Source organism: Sus scrofa, chromosome 5, assembly GCF_054392235.1.
Source record: "Sus scrofa isolate SSC_HxYL_T2T_F1_AM1 chromosome 5, Sscrofa_HxYL_maternal_Yorkshire_Landrace_v2.0, whole genome shotgun sequence".
NCBI classification, from domain to species: Eukaryota; Metazoa; Chordata; class Mammalia; order Artiodactyla; family Suidae; genus Sus; species Sus scrofa.
In genome coordinates this window covers 6,538,835-6,550,161 of record NC_139387.1, presented here as the reverse complement: position 1 = coordinate 6,550,161, position 11,327 = coordinate 6,538,835, and the positions used below count along the sequence as shown (strand labels likewise).

Here is an 11,327-nt window from a genome sequence, read left to right as displayed (position 1 = left end):
GCGGGGCGGTGGGTCCGGGCCCAGGCTAGGGGCGGAGCTGGGCGATGGCGTCCCGAGCGGCTCGCTGGCTGGCGTTGGCACCTGTCCGGTTTGGGGCTTTCCGGAGCGGGCTGAGCCTGAGGAAAGGGGGTGATGTCGCTGCCGGACAGGGCCACCCAGGTCGGAATCTGGTACCGTCGAGGTCAGTCATCGTTACTCGCAGCGGCGCCATTTTGCCTAAACCGGTGAAAGTGAGTGTCGGGCTGGAGGCGGGGCGAAGGGGCCGAGGCCAATCATGTGGGAGTGTGCGCGGGTCGACGCTGATTGATAGGCGCAAAGGCCAGTCGCACGACCGCCTTAGATCCGAAGGAGGATCAAGGACAAAGTTTTGCGCTAATGCGCTGCTAATTTCTTTGACAAATAGGAGATGGGTCGGGTTAGATCCTGGCGTTGAGCTGGGTGCGGGGGGACCGAAGATAGGGGGTAAGAGCTGCGAAGGACGGCACTTTGCGTCGTGAGGAGCGCGGTGCCCAGGCTCTCGGGAGCCACAAGACTCGGCTTTGTGTATCCAATAGACACAGGTCGTGTAACCTCTATTTCAGAGAATGGATGGCATGAAATAACGAATTGTGGAAGGACTTTGTAAATAAAGGGTACGTGGGAGAGACTCTATCTTTTTGTGACCTAGTAATTTAATTCATGTGATTAGGTGTGCAGGGAATCGTTACAATTAGTGTTTTTACAAAGGAGGGATCAGGGATCCAAGTAGTGAAGCCAGTGCCCGAGGCTAGCAGCTGAGTTCAGATTCAGGCTGCTACAATCCACAACCGTGTCCCATCTTTTCCCCACCGCGAGTGTCATCACACGCCCTCGGCACCCTTGGAAGTTTTCCTAGTAAAAGAGGAACAGTCCCTTATACCAGACAAGTTTGCTTTTTGACTTCGGGGCTGTGTGGGAGTTACAAAACTCATTCTTTTGAAGCTAGTTTGGCTGACACAAGCTCAGGTAGACAAGTGAGTTCGAGGTTGTTTCACCGAAGCACAACCTGGGGTGGGGGTGGGGAGCAAAAAAACCCTTGCACCAGAGAACTGGTTTCGTACAGAACTGTAGAGAATACCCCTTCACTGTACGTGTTCTCTCTTTTGCCATCTGTTTTCATGTATTTGTCTTCAGGTAGAGCTGAACTGTTTCCCTCCTCCAGTGCTTATTACCTTCTCGTCGGTTTATAGGTATCTGCAGGCAATTAATAGGTTGTGCCCTGATTTTTAGTTGTCTGTAGAGCACCTTGCACTTTTCTTTCCAGTGTTAGTTTGATGGCCATAAAGTCACTTTATCGCTCCTAATTATTTTCCTTTCAATTTTTCCAAGGACTTTAAAATCAAGTTGCTTACAGTGGGTCTGAGGTCCCCGGGAGGGAATGCCCCCGAGAGGGCCAGGCCTTCTGTGGCCCTCCCAGAGTGGGCTCTGCCGCTCACAGCCACCCCTCTGACCCTCTGCAGATGTCCTTCGGCCTCCTCCGCGTGTTCTCCATCGTGATCCCCTTTCTCTACGTCGGGACGCTCATCAGCAAGAACTTTGCTGCTCTCCTTGAAGAACATGACATCTTCGTTCCAGAGGATGACGATGACGACGACTAACAGGTGAGACTTGCTTCTTCCCTCCGTGGACCATCTGGACACTTGAAGCACAAGTACATGCCACAGGTGCAGCCGAAAAAAGAGGAGAAAAAGAAAAGTGCGGCGAGCTCTGGTTACCAAGCTCTGCACCAGTACAGCCTCTACAGGCGCTGGAGCCCGGTTCACACACTGCTCCCAAACCCTTCCCCTGCGCCAGTTCCAGCTTTTTTTTGTCTTCTTAGGGCCACACCTGCAGCACATGGAGGTTCCCAGGCTAGGGGTCCAGTTGGAGCTATAGCTGCCGGACTACCCCACAGCCACAGCCACACAGGATCTGAGCCGTGTCTGCGACCTACACCACAGCTCATGGCACCACTGGATCCTTAACCCACTGAGCAAGGCCAGGGATCGAACGGAGTCCTCATGGATACTAGTCGGAACTCCCCATTCAGCTTGTTTTGACTTCTGGTGCTCTAATGTGTTGATTGGCTGCCTTATTGTTGTAAATGAGGATACTCCTAACTGCTCCTTAGTCTGGCATTTCAAGCTTGCCATGACGTGGTCACACTTGTTATTCCAGCCTTATCTTCCATCTTCCCAACCACGTACCTGTCACCAGTATTCACTGTCTTGAATTACCCACTCTTATTCACTCCCAAGCAGTGGCTCATTATTCCTCCCAATTGCAAGGCTATTTCCCACTGCTGTCTTATTTCCACTCATTCCTCATGCTCATTCCTCTATTTGAAAGTGACTGCTCTTCTCCCTGACTGACCAGTGCCTCTCTTTTGACGTACCTTTGGGCCCCCAGTGCATGATCTCTGGTGAATGTTCAGTAAATGTGAATGAATAATCGAAGGTACTCAAAAGTGCCTTTCTCCTGCCAGGTTTGATAGAACCACTCTGGGGAATCCTCTTTCATTATCTGGCTAGAGGACTGCTCTGTGGCCCAATTTACTGCTACTCTCCTTTCTTACAGGGCATGGACACAGTGCAGAATGGACAAAGCCCTAACTTAAGAAGCAGTGATGCTCACGGCCTCTCCTCCTTCCTGTCGTATCAGCAGATGGGCCCAGGGCAAGCCCTCAACCTCCTGACCCCACATGGTCGGTGACCACAGGCCAGATTGCCAGGCTCTGGGAGGTTCGCAGAGATACGCTGTCCCCTGGGCATAATCAAATTATAAATAAATATAGTGAACATCAGCTCTGTATAACTGAGTGATGGCTGAAGTTTCTCAACACAAGCAGGTTCTAGCAGTTTCTTGTCCCTGCTGTCCTCTCTCTCTTACCAGCTGACATACAAGTCACCCCTGTGGATCCACAAAGCAATTATGGGAACCTGGGAACAATTTTCTTTGTCTCTTTTTTGGCCATGCCTGCAGCATGCAGAAGTTCCTGGGTCAGGGATCAAACCCATGCCGCAGCAGCACCCTGAGCTGCTGTAGTGACAGTGTACCTGATCCTTAACCTGCTGTGTCACAAGGGAACACCATGGGACCAATTTTCATTATTTCCAAAAGCCCAATAAAGACTCCATTTTCTCACAACAAAGCTGCTCAGGCTAACTACAGCCTCAGGCTTTTTTGTGTGTTGAGTAATACTGACTAGTTATCACATGCAATCGTAAGATCTGATTGTTTAAAATTCCTTGAGAAGTATCATTTTTTAGAATTCTTTCAAAACCTGGGTTCCTCATATGAAAGAATGATGCAAGGGTTGTAACGCTGAAGAAACTGGGACACCTCGGGGTGACTGTACCTGTAGATACTGAGCCCCTTTCTCCAGCAGTGAGACCATCCAGGGGAGGAAGAGAAGACTACCCTCCAAAGCACACAGACGTCAGTTCTCTAACGTGCGTGAAGATTTATCCTCTTGTCACTAGAGCTACACCCCAGTTTACAAAGGGACTGTTTCTGTTGTGTGTGTGCATTGAACAGCTGTGTCCCTAGCAGAATGTCTAACTAAGAGCAGGCAATTCTTTTTTTTTTTTTCTCTCTTTCTTTTGGACTTTTTAGGACTGCACTCTGGGCATATGGAAGTTCCCAGGCAAGGGCAGGGGCTGAATTGGAGTTATAGCCACAGGCCTATACCACAGCCACAGCCATGCCAGATCCAAGCCACATGCGCAACCCACACAGCTCATGGCAAGGCCAGATCCTTTAACCCACTGAGTGAGGCCAGGAACCCAAGTCCTCATGTATACTAGTCAGGTTTGTTACCGCTGAGCCACAATGGGAACTGAAGCAGTTACTTTCATTTTAAGGACTGGCGCTTGTTACAGGTAGAGGGCTAGGCCTCTGAGAGGCCACCTTCTTGAGAACCCTGGGGAAGAGTCCAGCTTGTCAGCTCCACTTACAGGCCATCGAGTGCTGCTCTGATCCTTCTCCAGTAGCAAGAGCTGGCTAATTTTGGATCATCTGTGCATTACACCAAGCTAACCAATCCTGGTGGCCGTAGAAATACAGCTAAGTTAACAAAGCCATCCAGCATCGTACCCAGAATGATAATTTCTGAGCAGATGGCCTCATCCTCCCTGTTTACCGACATGCAAGGCTCTGAGAAAAGAGAATCTAATTTATTGGAAACACCACGTTTCAGGAAAAGGGAAGAACAGGTGGTGTGTATATCAGACCCAACTTGTTCAGACAGAGAGAGAGAGAGAGAGAGAGAGACTGCAGAAGTACAGCTTCCCATTGGTTCACCAATGGAACTCTGTCATGAAGTGACCATCACATACTGAGTTTATTTGTGCTCTAAAATATTTAAATAGCAACATGCACCTTTCCACTGAGTGACTTCACGGGTCGTGGCCAACGTAGAACTTGGACAGGAAATCCGTTGGCCTTGGTGCTTCTGTTTCATGGAAAAACCGCATGATATGTGTCCGCTGCTTCCACACGTTAATCGTCTCCTCCAGCTCCATCTTTCCCTGCACAAGGAGGGGAGAGGTCCCAGTCAGAGTGGCCGAGTGGAAGGGCTGCGACACTGAAGACCAAGTTGCGATTCTCTGCCCTGGCCCTGACTTGAGTGGCCTTGGGCAAGTAACATACTCTCTAGACCACAGTTTCTGCATCTGGAAAATGAGGTAGTTGGACTAAATAATCTCTGAGGCCTTTCAGATAGTCTTTATTTTATTTTTAATTTTTTTTGGTCTTTTGTCTCTTTAGGGCCACACCCATGGGATATGGAGGTTCCCAGGCTAGGGGTCCTATAGGAGCTGTAGCCGCTGGCCTGATCCCGTGTCTGCAACCTACACCACAGTTAATAGCAATGCCAGATCCTTAACCCACTGAGCAAGGCCAGGGATCGAACCTGCATCCTCATGGATGCCAGTCAGGTTCACTAACCGCTGAGCCATGATGGGAACTCCTCAGATACCCCTTAACTCTCCGGCTCACTGGTTCCAAGGAGACTTCAGGTTACCAGGCCTCTGCCCCATGACTGCCTAACCTGACTGGCTTAACATTTCTACTTAACATTTTTTCCATGGTATTTACTGAGGTTCCACGCTAATGAGGCAACACTGAGAGACAGAATCAGGCCCAGGAAGGCACTCCATTTACACAGGACTCAGCCAGCTTGCCTAACCTGGCTGTAAACTGGCAACCAGGGGAAGCAGTTAACTTCCAGGGATGAGGTTCAAGAAGAGTTCAAACTTTCTTCCGTTTGTTGTTGGTTTTATTTATGTATTCATTTATTTTTGGCTGTGCCTGCAGCCTCTGGAAGTCCTCAGGCCAGGGATCGAACCCGCCCCACAGCACTGACCCAAGCTGCTGCAGTGACAATGCCACATCCTTAACTTGCTGTGCCACAAGGGAACTCCTGTTTTTTCGTCTTAAAATGCAAGCCCCAGTGGATTTTTCCTTGAACAATCTTATAATTTACATAAATATAAATATAATATTTAACCAGGTGAGAATCTCTAAGTTCACCTGTTCCTTTGAAACATTAAGTAACAGTTACTGACTCAGTAGTTGCTTTTAAACTTGGGAGACAAAAATGTTCACCTGAGAAGAGTGAGAAGCTCTGTACAAGTCAGCTGCTCTTTTAAATCAGTCAGGGAGAGTCAGTTACCTTAATGACCAGAAGATCAACCACCCTGGGGTCTGTGACGTGGGCATTCTTCATAAACATTTCTCGGACTTTATCTCGTCCCTGTTTCACAGAGATGTCTAGCTGGAATAAATGCACTAGAAAGAAAACATGATTCAGGGTAGAGAGGGTTAAAATGTGTTTTAAGAAAATTGAGTCAATGGCTAGTCATTGAACACGTAAGTTGCCCATTCATTCCACTCACCAAATACTAGCCTGACCCTGAGTTAGGTGATTGAGGATGTGAAGAACTGTGATACGGCACTTGCTCTCAGAGCTTGCATTCTGTCTGGGGAGACAAGCTCACTGCTTTTGAAGAGGCAAGATAGCACAGTTCAAGAGTATGAACAAGCTGGGTTCAAATCCCAGCTCTGTCACTTATCAGCTATATGATCCTGTGTACGTTAACTTTTCCATGCCTAAGTGTATTTATCTGTGAATGAAATGAGGACGAGAGCAGCATATGTAACTCCAGAGCTGATGTGATGAGTCAATGAGAGAAGGCAAGATGCTCAGAACAGTGCCCCGGATAGAATAAGCTCTCAATAAATGCTGGCATTTTTACTGCATGGAACAACTGGCACAAGATGACAGGGTTGAAATTAACGTACAATGATAGGTGTAGGCTTGTGCACCACACAGACCTAAGAGTTGAGGGAGACTGCTGCGTGTGCAGGTAAGGAAAGGCATCAATCTAGCAGGCAGTGACTGCTATATTAGGTTACGTGGGGGAAAGAGAGAAGTTTAAGGGGTAGCTCCTGCTCTCTAGGTCTTAAATTCTAATTGCAGGGACAACAATTAGAATTTATGAATGCAATAATGAATGCAATTGTAAAATGTGATTGCAATGAATGCAAATGTAAAAATCACAGTGTTCAGGCGTTCCCGTCATTGTGCAGTGGAAATGAGTCCGACTAGTATCACGAGGATGTGGGTTCGATTCCTGGCTTCACTCAGTGGGTCAAGGGATCCGGTGTTGCTGTGAGCTGTGGTAGAGGTTGCAGACGCAGTTCGGATCCCAAGTTGCTGTAGCTGTGGTGTAGGCCAGCAGCTGTAGCTCTAATTCGACCCCTAGCTTGAGAACTTCCATAGGCACATGTACGGCCCTAAAAAGCAAAACCAAACCAAAACAAAACAAAAAAAAACCCCCGCAATATTCAGCAACCCCTGATTAAGTGCTAAAATAGTGGCACAGACTCAGTGACCTGGGAGCTCAGATAAAGCCCATAGATGTTCTCTGAAAATTAGGTTTCGGTCATTTGTATTCTCATCCTCTGGCGGCTGGCCTTCAGTGGATTTGCTGGTGACAAGGACACGAACAGGGCCTTGAGTGGTAGGTAAAATAAGAAGAGAGGGGCACACGAGGCCCAGGCAACAGAATAAACAGGCTAGAATGGGCACCGAGGCTAGAATGGGCACCGAGGTTGAGGAGGCCAGGGGGCTCCCTTGGTGAGGAGACCTTGCGGTGTGGCCATTCCTGTGTCGTCGCCACTCTGGTCTACAGAACTATCACGGCCAGCTCTGAAAAGCACAAGGGCTGTTTAGGGACAATTAAGTTTGAATCTTTGATTATACTCATAACTTAGTGATAGCAATAGAAAAATAAAGCTTCTGCTGAGGAAAAGATCAAGCCTGGCTGATCCAACCAAAGAATAAAAGCAACAGCAGAAATGTAACAGGAGAAACTCCGCCATCCCAGCTTCACGGGTGTTAACAGGGAGGGCAGAGGGTCACCCACACAAGAAAGAGCTCGGTGTCCAGTGGTGTGCTGGAGCAGGCTGCCTGGGGAGCCAGGCACACACGTCTCTTCCCAAATCTGCCTGCACTGACTTCACTTTGAGGGCTTAAAAATCCACCGCGGTGGGAGTATTTACATCACTGAAAATGGTAAACACTAAAAATCTAGGTTTTCAGCCACAGAGTTAGGTGCCAAACACCACAGTCAGTATCACGTTAGGAAGTCTGGAAAAGCAAACACAGGGACAAGAGGACAAAGACACACAAATCCATGCAAACTAACATGGATCCTGGATTTGAGAATCCTAGCACTAGAGCACTGTGGGGACTTGCCTGAGGTCAGACCACTGGTTCCTGGCAAACAGGGGCCAAGAATCCAGGTTGTTTATTGTTTTATAATGTACGATATTCTGCTCGTTTAAGGAAGGGAGCATGAAGAATCTCCCCCCGCTATCAGTGCTTACCTTTCCCGCATAGTCACATCAGATACCTGCCCAACCTTGGGAGAAACAACAAGGCACCTCCACGCCTACTAGGGAAGCTGGTGTCCACCCACTCCCGTTCCACGTGATGTCCTAAACCACACACCAGCTCACTGGGTGCATGCATCTTCTCCTCAGGAAAATGTTCACAGGCACAGATGCAAAGATGTGCTTACGATGTTAGTTTACGGACCCCTGAGTGCCCACCCTGCCCGGTTAAGAACCCGTGTCTCTAAAGAGAAAAATTCCATAGCTTTGTCCTAGCCGGCCTCCTCCTATCCCAGCCCCCTGAACACACCCCCTCCACCAGTGAGAAAGCCGGGGACAAAAATGTCCCTGACACGTGTATTGCCCCTGACAGTTTACATGAGGTTTTCCCCAACTTTTCCTTCACTAGTTACACTGGGCAGCGCTAAGGGGGATGCCCCTCCGGGCCCCCGAAAAAGACAGTCTTTGAACCCAGGGAGCTAATACCTTAATCCTGCAGGTGGACAGACTGGTTCTCAGACACGTGATTCCTGGGGTTCTGAGGCAGCAGAGGGCAGGGGAAGGCGTTCTTAAGGAAAACTAGCCTGCAGAGCCAGGTAAAAAGACTTGGGAGACTGCGGAGGGTGGCCCTCTCACCTGGAGGGACGGCAAAAGGCACCACGTCTTACTGGATGACCTTGGGAAAGTCCCTTCCCTTCTCCGTAGGAAATGTGGGAAGACCACGATGGCTCAAATTCTACAGCCCTTTGGTTTATATAACCTAACGGGCGTCCGTAAATACATTCAGGTTTTCCAGAGTTCACCTGGGGGTTGACCTGGCCTGGCCTCTAGGTGCCTCGGTTGCCTCACCTATAAAATGAGTATGTCAGTGACAGCCGCTGCTCTCCCTCGCAGGGGCTCGGGAAGAAATACAGGGGGGCAAAGAGCGAGAGCGCTAGACGCGCGGTTCCGACGCAGAGCACGACTAGGCACGTGGGACCCTGCTGCCCTGAAGCACTCGGAGTCACCCCTGCCCAAGTTGGCCACCTCCGCCCGGCCCGGCAGAAACGGGAGGCCGGGGCGGCTGCGACCTTGGGCGGCTGCCTCCGGGTGCCCGCGTGCGGCGCTGCCTCTCACCAGTGTTCGGCACCTCCCGATACCAGGCGCGATAGAGCTCGCGCACCCTCCGCTTGGCCTCGTTCATGTCCCGACTGAAAATGGGCTTCACCGAGGTGCCGGCCGCCGCAGCCGCCCGGGGAAGTCCGCTCGCCGCCATCTTGCTAAATAAACCACAGCTCAACACCACCCCCTTTTCTACTCTTCAGGGCGGCCTGGGGACGCCTTTTTTTTTCTCATTGGCTAAAACCTGTATCCCCGCCCACAATCTTCGCTGGTGGGCGGGAGAATGGCTGTGGGGCTCTCTTATTGGCTGAGAAGCCTTGCTCTCTTGGTTGGAGACCGGCAGGCGCATGCTCACCTGCGGAATCGCGCTATCGGCCATTGGGGGTCCTAGCCGTCGCCCTGTTGTGCCGCCGGGGGGCGCTCGGGCCCAGGCTGATCTTTGGGCCGCGAGCTGGTGTCTCGCTGCTGTCAAGAGTCAGGCCGAGCGCTCGTGCTGGGCGGGTTGTGGAGCTTCGTCTATCAGCTCCCCGGGCTCCGGCCGTCGGCCCCAGGGGCCGCTGAGGCGGATAATAGCTTCTGTTCTGCCGTGGCGTTGGCCCAGCAGCTCTGCGGCTTTTCTGGAAAAAAAAAAAAAATTTCCTGTACACCTGCTCTCTCGAAGCGTGGTGTAGAGGTAGAGGTGAAAGCGCTCTCCTGGCCCTTTAGGTTCTCAGCGCTTCTCCACGCCCAGGAGGTAGGTCGTATCATCAGCCGCATTTAGACGGGGACGTTTTCATCCCAAACTCTGCATCTCTGTGACAAATAGCCCAGAATTTTGGAGCTGGACCGAACCTTAGGTCGTCCACTGGGGATAGCCCTTTTGCCTGGCATTCTTCTCCTGAGGTTACCTCTGAACATCAAGGGGAACCTGGAAGGGTAAAGGGAAAAGTAACAGCTGACAGCCTGTCAGGCCGTGCACAGGTGTTCTGCTTGGTCTTTGTCAGCCTCCCAGATCAGGGAGGGTCTGCTGGCCTCCCATCTTCAGGTGAGAAACTGAGGTGGTGCCAGACGTCTCGGTCACTGGCCATCTCCGACTGCGCCCCTGCCTTAACACTTGCCTGGAGTCCATGGGTCTTTTCTGAAAGTGCAGCTGGACAGACACCTTGTAAGTGTTGGGAAGGAGTTGGGGTCAGGGCTCAACTGGGACCCCAGCCAGCATGGGGGATGGACCTGCATCTAGCCCAGTCTCTCCCCCCCCCCCATTTTTAATGTCTTTTTGCCTTTTCTAGGGCTGCTCCCACGGCATATGGAGGTTCCCAGGCTAGGGGTCGAATCGGAGCTGTAGACGCCGGCCTACGCCAGAGCCACAGCAACGCTGGATCCGAGCTGCGTCTGGGACCTACACCACAGCTCACGCAACGCCAGATCCTTATCCCACTAAGCAAGGCCAGGGATCGAACCCACAACCTCATGGTTCCTAGTTGGATTCGTTAACCACTGAGCCACGACGGGAACTCCTTTCTTTCCTTTTTTAGCAGACTCATGGCCTATGGAGTTCCCGGGCCAGGGGCCAGATCTGAGCTCCAGTTGTGACCTGAGCTGCAGCTGCAGCAACACCAGATCCTTAACCCACTGTGCCAGGCTAGGGATGGAACCTGTGTCCCAGTGCTTCCAAGACGCCACCGATCGCATTGCACCACAGCAGGAACTCCAGTTTTTCCCATTTTATTTGTATTTATTTATATTTATTTATTTACTTACTTACTTACTTTTTAGGGCTGCACTCTCAGCATATGGAAATTCTCGGGTTAGGTGTCCAGTCACAGCCACAGCAACGCCAGATCTGAGCCACGTCTGCCACCTAACCACAGCTCACGGCATCGCCCTATCCTTAAACCACTGAGTGGGGCCAGGGATCAAACCCTCGTCCTCGTGGATATTAGTCAGGTTCGTTACCGATGAGCCACAATGGGAATTCTCCAGTCTTTCCCATTTTAAAGGGTAAAAAAATTGGATTGTTTTCCTCCGTATTATTTTTTTAAATGTGTTTGTATGCTTAACTCAATTATGGGTTAAAAGAAGGCGTGTAGCATGTAGTATATGTAAGTTACAAAACATAATATAATGGAAACTTGAACTTCAGTAGCTGCCTCAGGAAGTTTTAGTACAGTTAAGTTTATATAAATTGTCCCATGCTCCTTGTAACCACTGTTTTACATTCTCCAGGCACATTAACTTGTTTAGGCCTCACAACACACCTGTGAGATAAGCATTGTTATACCCACTTTACAGATGAGAAAACTGAGGTAGAGCAGCTAAGTTACATGACAATATTGGATTGAGACCCAGAT

The 11,327-nt window shown here is 50.2% G+C and overlaps 2 protein-coding genes across 2 annotated transcripts; one reads left to right on the top strand and one right to left on the bottom strand.

Moving 5' to 3' along the window:
• Positions 1-4: 4 nt before the first annotated feature.
• On the top strand, positions 5-2,808 carry SMDT1 (single-pass membrane protein with aspartate rich tail 1). The gene is made up of 3 exons (XM_003481528.4): positions 5-230; positions 1,479-1,619; positions 2,575-2,808. The coding sequence occupies exons 1-2, from the start codon at positions 45-47 to the stop codon at positions 1,614-1,616; spliced, it is 324 nt and encodes a 107-aa protein (XP_003481576.1). The 5' UTR covers positions 5-44; the 3' UTR covers positions 1,617-1,619; positions 2,575-2,808.
• A 1,108-nt stretch (positions 2,809-3,916) lies between these two features.
• Positions 3,917-9,168, bottom strand: NDUFA6 (NADH:ubiquinone oxidoreductase subunit A6). The gene is made up of 3 exons (NM_001185178.1): positions 9,013-9,168; positions 5,672-5,787; positions 3,917-4,526 (listed from the first exon to the last, which is right to left on the bottom strand). Exons 1-3 carry the CDS (start codon positions 9,149-9,151, stop codon positions 4,395-4,397), a joined length of 387 nt encoding a protein of 128 aa, NP_001172107.1. The 5' UTR covers positions 9,152-9,168; the 3' UTR covers positions 3,917-4,394.
• Between the last annotated feature and the right edge of the window lie 2,159 nt (positions 9,169-11,327).